General features: G+C 35.9%; 2 protein-coding genes across 2 annotated transcripts; both read right to left on the bottom strand.

Annotated features, from left to right (window-relative positions):
* Positions 1-66: 66 nt before the first annotated feature.
* hirip3 (HIRA interacting protein 3) lies at positions 67-4,182 on the bottom strand. The gene is made up of 8 exons (XM_026377763.1): positions 4,079-4,182; positions 3,266-3,386; positions 2,983-3,133; positions 2,223-2,612; positions 1,960-2,114; positions 1,543-1,690; positions 852-950; positions 67-338 (listed from the first exon to the last, which is right to left on the bottom strand). Exons 1-8 carry the CDS (start codon positions 4,150-4,152, stop codon positions 157-159), a joined length of 1,320 nt encoding a protein of 439 aa, XP_026233548.1. The 5' UTR covers positions 4,153-4,182; the 3' UTR covers positions 67-156.
* A 655-nt stretch (positions 4,183-4,837) lies between these two features.
* kctd13 (potassium channel tetramerization domain containing 13) lies at positions 4,838-10,389 on the bottom strand. The gene is made up of 7 exons (XM_026360809.1): positions 10,002-10,389; positions 8,801-9,061; positions 8,020-8,189; positions 7,594-7,683; positions 7,231-7,283; positions 6,905-7,100; positions 4,838-6,290 (listed from the first exon to the last, which is right to left on the bottom strand). Exons 2-7 carry the CDS (start codon positions 9,036-9,038, stop codon positions 6,042-6,044), a joined length of 996 nt encoding a protein of 331 aa, XP_026216594.1. The 5' UTR covers positions 9,039-9,061; positions 10,002-10,389; the 3' UTR covers positions 4,838-6,041.
* Positions 10,390-10,916: the final 527 nt, after the last annotated feature.

Here is a 10,916-nt window from a genome sequence, read left to right as displayed (position 1 = left end):
ATTCAAACATTATCAGTGACTTATATTTCAGGTAATTTTTAAATAAATATCAGCATCCTTGGTATCAAAATCATTTATAAAGATGAAAACAAAGTTTGTACAAAGAAATATTAATGTCCATATCAGAGTGTCCTTTGAAGACTTGTAGTATATCTGTCAGTCACTGTCTGCATCATCACTGATGATCCCCTGCAGGTTGTCCCAATCTGTTGCTCGTCTGCGCCCTCTCTGTGTATCGTTTTCCTCATCAGAGCCAGAGTCCAGAGTGCGCTGGTATGTAGAAGTTGGAGGGTCGTGTTGTTCCTGCCATGCAGAGGCGCCTCTGCGCTTAGGACGACCTAAAAGGAGTAGCCACATTAGTGGGTCTCATTTAAGTGATTTTATATTTTTGCATCTGCAATGAAATGATAAATACAAATAACTCAGAATAAATTAGACGTTGTTGATTAGTAACATTACTATAACTTCTTCATCCAACCAGGTACCAGAATAAATGCAAGTTTCACAGTGGACAAACAATAAACAGGGGAATAAACCTTTTTACAAATTCAGGTTTACATCGTGACACTTTAGCAGAACAAGTTCATTTGGATCCACTAGTATTTTGTGTAGCTTCCTTGTTTTTCAATCATTTGGATTTCAGTCACAGCACTGTATTGCAATAAGTGTTGCAATGAGAAATTGTAGGAGCCTAAACAAATGAAGTAAAGTTGTTTGTTCTTCTTTTTTCTTTCATTGGTCAGTGAATTATTGTAGGAAACCTCCTTTGCTATTTAATAATTGCTTCCCTCCATTGTGTAAAAGCACACAGAATGACATGCTAACAATAAACAAATAAGACAAATCCATACCTTTTGTTGCAATAATGTTGCTGACGTCAAGATCAGCCAGTTCCTGAGCCTCATCTCTCTTCATTCGGACTTTTTTGCATTTCTCAATAGTTGGCTTACCTGTACAAGAACAAATTTACATGTTGTGACTTTAACACAAGCAGTCAATTGTGAACACATTTGAAAGACTTTACTTTGTACACAGAGCAGTTTTACAAACTTAAAATAATCTGATTAAGGTTTTTGTGTGTCTTTCCCATTGGTCCTTTACCTTGCACAACATTTGAAAACCTCTCTGCATTGTATTTCAAGTTTCCTACATTTCCTACATTCCTGCATTTACATTTAGCAGATGCTTTTATCCAAAGCGACTTACAAGTAGGGTATAAGACCGGGGTTTTTAACTTCTGGTTAAAATGTTCTTGCTTTAAACCTTTTTATCTACATTTGCCTGGTAATTTTAATGGCAGCCTGGCCATTAAAATTTGACTCTTGTGTATGATGTGTGTAAATTTGGCCTACAGATGACACCACAAATCAGGCCAACGGACATCAAATACAGTTGACGCTTTAACATCTTACAAATAACAGAAATTATGTTCTCGCTTTTTTGTAAAGCAAAAACATAAAAAAATACTAATGAACCTAATGGAAAATGTCCATGTATTGTCAGAATATGTGTTCTGTAAAAAATGAATGTATTCCCACTGACCATCGACGCCAAGATCTTCAAGCTCCTTCTTCAGCACAGCCACCTTGGCGCGAATAGATCGACAGTCACTGAAGAGCTTCTTGTAATTCCGCCTCACACCACATAGAGCAATGTAGCGCTTGAGCCTTACAATGGCCTTGTTATCATCCTGTGAGATGAATCAAAGGACCTTTAGAATGTGAAGATGCGACTCAACTGTACTCTATATCTCATGTTCACTTGAAGTACTGAGGGCGATCACAAAAATTTAGATGGACCTCTACTCAATTTGCACTGTCAGGGTACATGCATTTGACACTTAATGACAACATGCATAAGCAAACCCTTTGTAATTTGTAATAAAAAAATATAAAGATACTGAATTGAATACTTCCTGACTGAGAGAATCAGATTTATGACATCACTTTATGGCCTCACCTTTTGGTCTTTGGCACCCTCATCCTTTTTCACAGTTTTCTTCTTTTTGTTATCTTGTTTATTTTCTGCCACACTATTTTGTTCATCCTCCAGTGAGGGGAGTGACGATGAATCTGAGTCTGGTTCATCATTTTTCTTCTCTGTTGACGGATTTTCTTTGACATAACACGAGAGAAAGGTATTCAAAGTCATATGAATGAATAATCATTTACAAATGAGACAGGAGATCATTTTTAAATTAAAATAAAATTTTGCATAGTCACGTTTTTCACTCTCATCTGATGAGTCATTATCCTTGATTTTGTCACTTGTTTTTGACTTGCTGTCTGTGTCAGTTTCATTTTCTTCATCATTCTGTGGTGTTTTCTTCTCTTCACTTGTGCTGCTGGGTTTTTTTTCTCCATTCTCTGCAGAACTTGTCGTCTTCTTCATCTTTTCCACCTGACTGTCACCACTCTCATTCCTCTTTTTTTTGGACTCACTTGTTTCCTCGTCTGAAGAGTCATCACTGGTTACCTGCTGTTTACGGTTTCCATTTGTCTTTGGCTTTGGTTTTTTCACCTCTTGCTCTGTATCCTCACATCCAGAATTTATTTGATCTTCCTCTTCGCTCTCATCACTTCCTGTTTTGCTGTCCTCTTTATCATCCGAGTCTGTTGTTAAACACACAACAAAATGTTTAATTGTTTTAAAGGAGCAACACTCCTTACTGACTAAATGAACAAACCTGGCACAAGATAATGCAAACAAGGTAATGAAAATGCGCTAGCAAGTAAGATTGTGTGAAATTACAACCGCTCTATGGGAATAAATTAAATCTGATTGAAAATGCAGTAGCTCACCTGCTTGAACTGTATCTACTAGTACTGTATTTTGGAAACTAAGTCACATACATTATATCAGTGTATGTTAAAATTAACCATATAAAACACTTTCAAACACTACTTAAATTATACAATAAATTCTGCTTTACCGATCTCCCTACAGGATCAATAAAGCATTAGAACTAAATAAATAACTTACCTGATGATGAGCTGTACTGACGACGGGATTTCTTTGACCTGGATTCATCTTTATCTTTGCTTCCATTTATCATCTCCTCATTTTCCTTTTCTCTCTTGCGTTTGTTTCGTGATTTCCTGGTCTCCAGGTCACTTTCACTTTTGTCACTGTCCTGGTAGAAATGAAAATATCAAACAAAGTAAAAAACAATGACGATGACATTAAAACCTTCAGCATTAAAAACAATCCCCGTAAAATTTGAAATACTTGTATTATATAGGCTTTATGGGAGGAATTCAAATACCTGCATTTTCAGTAGCTCCTCTTTGACCACCTCTTTCATGTAATTTCTGGCCTCTGAACTTAATGATTCACGTTCCACATGTGCCAAATATCGCTTTTTTAAAATTCCCAAGGTCAGTGTGCTGAAATTATATATAAACGAAATATTAAATATTACATCAAGGTGTGTGAATTTTTGTAAAATTCAGACAAAAATAATTCATTTAATTCTGTAAAATAACAAAATGTGGAAGTTAAGCGCTGTGAATACCTTCTGGATGCACGGTATTTTGTACAACAAACTAGTAGCTTGAAACTTTGTGGACACAAATAAAATTAAAGTTTCACTTCTAATAGGTTTAAAGCACCATTAAATATAGAAATATGCAGATGGGATTATTTTGTGCATTTTAATTCATGAACTGAGACGAAAATGAAATGATAGTAAAAAAATGAAATGATAGTAAAAAATAGACTAATGCAACTGAAGGACAAGCTGCACATTGTTAAATAAACTAATGTTGGCTAACATTGAACTTCCAAACAAAAGAAAAAAACAAAAAACTAATAAATCTGACTGATTTAACTAAACTTCTTTGGACCAATAAGTTGTCATGAGCGTCCTGAATCATGGCACTGGTGTTAAACTAATTATTAGAAAGACAGTTGTAAACAGAACATTATTATAATAATGTCCGTGTTGACTTTCAGCTGGTTTGAGCTGTTAAATAAGTGAATGTGCTGAATAAACTCGACTTGAGGTCTTCACTTTATAAACCTGCACGTAACTTATAAAACGTGAAATCAGCTCTTGTTTTAGACACTTTAACTGTACCTGAGATCCGGCGCATCACGAAGCTGACCGCACACAAACCTGCGGATGCTCGTCGTCTCCTCCTCGGACACCATCACGCCGGACTGTGGTGGTTTCTTTTTGGCGGCGGCGGGACCCCAGACGGAACAGGAAGTGACGCCAGAGCAGAGCCACGCCCCCGCCATAATATGTCCAACATTTATGTTTTTATTTTATTATTATTTTTTTAATATTACAGATATCAACAAAATCTATTGAACTGCCATTTTTGCGTGATGGTGCCTGTTGTGCTATGTATTCTTAAAAAAAAATAAATAAATAGAGGAATTTCTCAATTATCTTTTACATTTTTATTATTTTGCTGCCAAATTTTGGCCATATCGTAGTTGTAATTTCTAACAGTGTAAAAACATTTTTAATGCTAAAAAGTTAATATTTTTAAGTGCTAAGGCTTTATTATAAAATCTAATGTTTTTATTGGGAAATTATTATTTTTCTAAATCATTTACCTTCATAATTTCATACATTATATTCCGAATAGTAGACATGGAAAATAATTTAATCTGCCTACTCATTTTTACATTAGACTATATACTTTTTAATAGCATAGTGCAGAGGTAAATAGTTGCACATCTGTTTAATTACATTCTAAAAATCAGCTGTTGAATGAATATGACAATGTGTACGGACAGTAATCAATCTTCTTCCATTTGTTTTCTGTAACATGTTTTAAACTTTATGAAATAAGTAAAAAAAAAAAAAAAGACCAAGAAGTATAGGTTGGCTTTCTCAAGTAATTTATTTAGAACATTCCCATGACCACTGGGACGGAAATTATATTAGTGCATATTTTTAAGTATTCCAAGGTGACTTTAAAAAGGGTCTGAGATACATATTGCTCTGGTTTAAAATGTTCCCCAGTATTAGGTTTACTCAACAAATGGGTGAATATTAGAAATACTTATTCTCTCCCTGAGGGAACTAAAAATACAACCCAGTATTAATTGCCATTATCATCACTTTATGATATTACGCTAAGCTAATTTCAGTGGTTTGGTATAAGACATAAAGCATAAGTGAAAAACCATGGCTCAGAGATAAATTCAATATCAAAGAAATGGTCACGGTTGTCCTTAAACATAAAACTGAAATGTAAGTCCACAGTCTAGTCATTTACAGGAGTACGTTCAAAAAACTGTGTGCTGTATAGTGCATTGTATCATTCCTGGAATTTGAACCTCACTTGAGCACTAGTTAACACAAAGATTGCATCCTATACAAAAATTAAATACCAAACAATAAATTAGGTTCATAAATTAATTAATAAAAAACATCTTGAAGCAACAGCAGAAATAATTTAAATAAAGAAAATGGAGCTGCTTAACAACATCGTTCATAGACAACCTCATTAAAATGTCTACTCTTTCTTCCAGTGTTAATAACATCAAAGCTAAACTCCACCATCCTCTTTTCATCACAGTCAGGCAGCATCTCAGTCAAACTTAAGAAAAGGCAACAGGTGTTTCACAACCTCAGGAAACTGACTGACACAGTGTTTCCTACAGGTCAAGCACAAAAGAGGCTGCCAGTGCATATCATCAACACCTGTAGGACTAAAATCTACTGCGGGGTTGGTGCCGTTTCAAGGCGCGTTCAGTAACATGCAGCAGTTTCCTTAACATTTACAAACAAAATGTAATTTACACCAGTTTCATGTCCCAGGTCATTTTACACATTTCCTATTTAACTAATGTACACATTTTTTGTAAACAGAAGCACTTTTCATTTCAAACAGCTCTTACTTCAGATACAAATCAGTCATCGAACCCTGTATTTCTGCAGTGACATCTAAAAACATTTCATGGAATAACTAACTACCAAGCTATTGCGTTGATTCAGAACATCTCTTTCATTCTGCAAGCATTCAACACAAAAAAATGTACATACATCAAGTCACTCTTCCATGCCTTATGTTTTCACATTATTAGTCCTTATACACAGTTTGCTGACCGTGCCCTCTTTCGTCATGCATTATATGTCTCCTGACATGGATCCGTCTTACTCGTCTGTCCCCTCCCACAGCTCCCTCTTCCTCTGACTGGCCAGCTCCCAGCGAAGAACCTGTGCCTCTTGAATCTAGAAGGTGTAACCCTCCTGGACCAGATCCTCTGCTATTCTCATAAATTAGGATGTTGAGGGTTTCTTCAAAGATCCGAGCCTCCGGGAACTCAACCTAAAACAACACAATGGTCAAGCTTGGTCAAGATGAACTCACTATTAATTTTCAATGAACAATACATCTGTCTTGGCAAAGCAGGAACTCCAGTCTTAAGAGCACAAGCACATAATTAATTCACTTTCTCCATTTCCAAAAATGAGCTGACTATCAAATTGTTAAGTGTTAAGTTCAGTTCAGTAGCATTTGCTTCATAGCTTGAGCACACAGCAGCAGGACAAGCACAGGAAGAATAACAGGGGATACCCGAAGTGTGGCTAAACCTTCATGAAAGATTTCAATATAACGAGCTCTGCTCTGTTGTGAGGAAACAACTTGTTACATTGCCTCATAACATTAGAGGCACAGAAGTGTAGCTACAGTAAATTAAACGTTCTCAGTTTATAGTCTGAATTATTGACTATTGTGTGATTGTGAAATCTTTTTGTTTCTGAAGTTAATATTAAAATTATTTTGCTGCTCACCTTTATACTATATTAGGTAAAATTCTGACTGAAACATTATATGTGTTAATAGCTGAATTTCTTTGATTAGAGCAACGTCAGGTACTTCCCTGTGTTTCTAATCTTTGTGCCAAACTGAGCTTAGTATAGACATAATGTGATGCTTACTTTGGTCTGTTTCTTCTCTGTCGCATACACGATGGAGGTGCAGCATACTTCAGCAATCTTGCGACCTTCACCATAGAAAGACCAACAACAGATCTCATCTCCAAGCACATCTTTGACAAACAGGACTCTGCCATTAAATCGCAGCACAAGCTTGTCGAACAGTTCAATGTTCTTCAGCAGATTGTCATCAGAGTTGCTGGTTACAGGGAGAGACACAGAGTCAGTCATAAACAAGTGGGATTGTTTATAAGCACTTTGCACTCAAAATGCTTATTATTGTTTTTTTTTATATTTAGGACAGATTAGGCGTTGACTCTCATTTTTACCTGGTGTAGGAGTATTTGTTGTTTCCTCTGTTGTTCTGCAATTTTACTACAGGCTATAGAAACAAGACACAAGTATAAATCTAAGTTCTATTGTAAATGAGTGAAAAATTACCTTTACAAATTGTGTTCACATACAAAAAGAATAAAATGTTATTATTACTAAAAAGTAAATGAAACAGTTGCCAGTTTAAAACTATACATTTCCTTATAAACAAAACAAGTAGACTACTATTTTTATGGCTCATTATGATTTTTACAGCTCTTAACATAACAACCAAACAATTAATCCCTTATGAGGGATTGACAGCTGCTAACCTAAAAGTCTTGTCAGTGGTCTGTTTGACACAGATACAGATAATTTACCTTCCTACAAGTAGAAATCATCTTCTGTTCCTCTTTGGCTGAGGTGATCATGGGGATGTGGCACACACTCTCAAAGACATCTTTTTGTTTCTGAAGTTAAACAAAGGGAAAACATACAAATGCAAACAACATATTTTTTTTTAGTTAATGCATCATTTTGTGTATCTAATGTTAACATCTGCATTCAAAGTGAGATGACTGAGTTTATTTGGTCTGACCAATAGAAATATTTATTATAACATCAAATGGAGAAAAGCAAAGCACTTTGTATTTATAAAGGTATAGTTAGTAAATGTAATATTTAATACATGACTAGGACAACTTTTAATTGACAAATAACGTCCTTCAACTTTTCTGCATTACATTATATATGAGTTTTAAAGGTGATTATTCACACAAAGAACACCTGCATGGCATGCCATTTACCTGCATAGCACTGAGGCAATGCTGGATAAGTCCCTGGACCCGATAGTACTGGGCCTCCTTCAGAACTTCATCCAGTTCTCTGTGATCCTCAGGAAGTGGTACTGAACCATCTCGCAGGAAGTTCAAAACCAGCCCAAAATGTCGGCCAGACCGATCCAAAACGACCCACCCTGGCACAGCAGGAAACATTATTCATTTATTTTTGTGTGTGCTATTGATGTGAATGATCTTGGATACTAGTTTTCTGTTCACCATCTACTGCTGAGGATACACAATGATAGATTTAGTGCTCCAATGCTTTAACCACACAGCCAAAACAGTCAAGCCTATAGTGTCTGAGGGTTAACAATCTTAATCTCTTACAGTATGAAACTGGATGAAAACAGAAAGTGTGAGTTGCTCTCTAAGTTCACAAAAAGTTCATAGAATCATCCTTCAGTGTAAAAATACTTATACACTGAATTAAATATAATGCATGATTAAAGAGCAAAGCTAAGAGGGACCATGATACTAAGATTAGTTACTTTTACTTAGAATACATTAATATGTTGTACATTAATGCAAATCTTAATGTTCGTAGTCCATATAGACCATATGAGTATATTACGTACATATGTCAAAATATGTGATTAAGGCTACATAAGAACTCTCAGTCCACAGTCAAAGTGACATGTAAAACTTTCGGGTATCATTGACATAGCCGTGAAATTAACATAAAAAATAACAATGTGGACCCAGGGTGGGAAAAGATGGTGGTAATTAGACAGATACATCCACTAACCTTCTGAGTCTATGGTAACTTCAGTTCCTCCATTGCATATGCTTCGCAGCAGACTGTCTTCTTTGCTTAATGTCTGGACAGTTGTATAATGCAGTGAACCCCCCACGTTTAACTTGATGTATTTGCTCCCCAGCAGACCCTGATTTCTGTGCTCATCATTGTTGTGGCAGGGAGGCTGGGAAACCGCACACTGGGCAGAGTTGGCAGCATGACTGCCAACTGAAGCCTCAGCAGACATGGGGCTGTCGAGTCACCTCTGGACTGTAATGCAGAAGAACATTGTGGCTTGTTTATAGAACAAGATTGAGGAATAGTTCTTTAGGTATATCTATCTCTGTTGTTTCTTAATTGTCAGCTTTGTGGGTAAATCATGTTTAAAACCTTTGCGACAAAAGCAGGCTTTGTTGTATTCGTATGTACTTTCGTGTTGTTAAACAGATCAGTGCAAATACAGGTAATTGTTATAACTATTTATACTGCATATAATACAAATGGTACAACATCCAGCATGAACTATTTAAATTGCTAGAAACTAAAGGGAGATACACTTGAAATGTGGGAAGTTATTCAGTATGTCAACATCAACAACAATCAGCATCCGCAATTGCAGCTTCCATGAAGGGCACATAAACCTGAAACAGCTGTTGTAATTAAACCAAAACCACAACTATGTAAATAACAATGCCAGGGGAAGAAGGGGGAATAAAAACAAAGAGCACCCATTTTCCAGCTTTCCACTTCACATAATCTGAGCATATTTAGATCCTAATTTATTTCCACATCCTAACAAATCTAATCAACCACGTAGATAATAAACTTTATTCTCTATATGCAAAGAGTAAACGTTTAATTTAAAGCTATTTCCACAGGTGATCCGTGTTGGATAGCATTTCAGAACATCCCTTATTCCTTAATTTAATAGATTAGTGTAGTCTTTCCATTAACAAAGTCCTGTGGACTAACTTAGTCTTCTGTTGTTCCACAGCAGCAAGACTACACGTAGAAGGTACACGAAGTAAAATAAGTATTTATGCTATATTGTTAACTGGGCACAACCTAAGATGCGGCTAACGTTAGCTCACAATGACATCACTGACTGAGCTGTAACGTTTATTAACTAGCTACTGAGATGACAGATGCTAACTTATCATGCTAACACAATCCTAACATATTAAGTTAGCGTATTTTAAACTGTACTTACCACACTGAACATCCAAAGGAGCTGTACGGGCGAACCTCCTTAAGATAGCCAAACGTGTAAAAGAAGAAGTAATCGATAATCGGCTAACCAGCTAACGAATACGAGCAACCCGACCCACACAAATTTACAACGCAGCGAACATCTGACAACTCATTTTACACGCAGTCAGCCTAGCTAACGCTAACACCAACGCTAAATCAAAACAATCAATTTTGTTCAGCTAAAAATGTTAATTTGTTTTGCGTTTCTTGATTTTTTTTGAGTAAAACAAAAATCAAGAAGCTGGCCTTCAAAAAGTACAAACAGCTAAATAACGAACAGACAGTTCCATTGTTGGTCATAAAGATTATAAACTGATGAGAAGCTAAATAGGTCAAAAGGAAATGAAACTAGAGCATCTGCTTCCGCTGCGTTCTTCTTCTACTATCAACATGATGTTAAACAGCAGCCTGGGACGTGTATTGCTGCCACCTGTCGGAACGAAAACGTATGTCACTTATTTCTCATTCGCGACCCCACGACTACAGTGTGCAGGATTTATAAATAAAATGCTGCTTAAATTACAACTTCTACATCACGCCATAGTTTTGCATTCATTATTTTAAACATGCAGAATGTCCGTCTTAGTAATTCTGTTATTATCCTTACTGCACCTTCCTTCTTTAACATTTTGTACATTTTACTCAATTCTCATTTCCTATTCTTTGTGATACCTGTTTTTCTATAGTGGGACGACACCTTTTCTTGAAACAGTCATAAATTCTGGAACAATGTATTATATTAAGAGCTTTCTAATGTATAGGTTACATACTCAATCAGCAAAAAAACCTAATGAGCCGTTATATCCTTAAAAAGAAAACTGTTATCAGACCAGTTGTTCCACTAAACCTGAACAATGTGGGTGAACAATAAGAA

This window comes from Anabas testudineus, chromosome 8 (genome assembly GCF_900324465.2).
Source record: "Anabas testudineus chromosome 8, fAnaTes1.2, whole genome shotgun sequence".
Lineage (NCBI taxonomy): Eukaryota > Metazoa > Chordata > Actinopteri > Anabantiformes > Anabantidae > Anabas > Anabas testudineus.
This window is presented reverse-complemented; position numbering and strand designations above follow the sequence as displayed.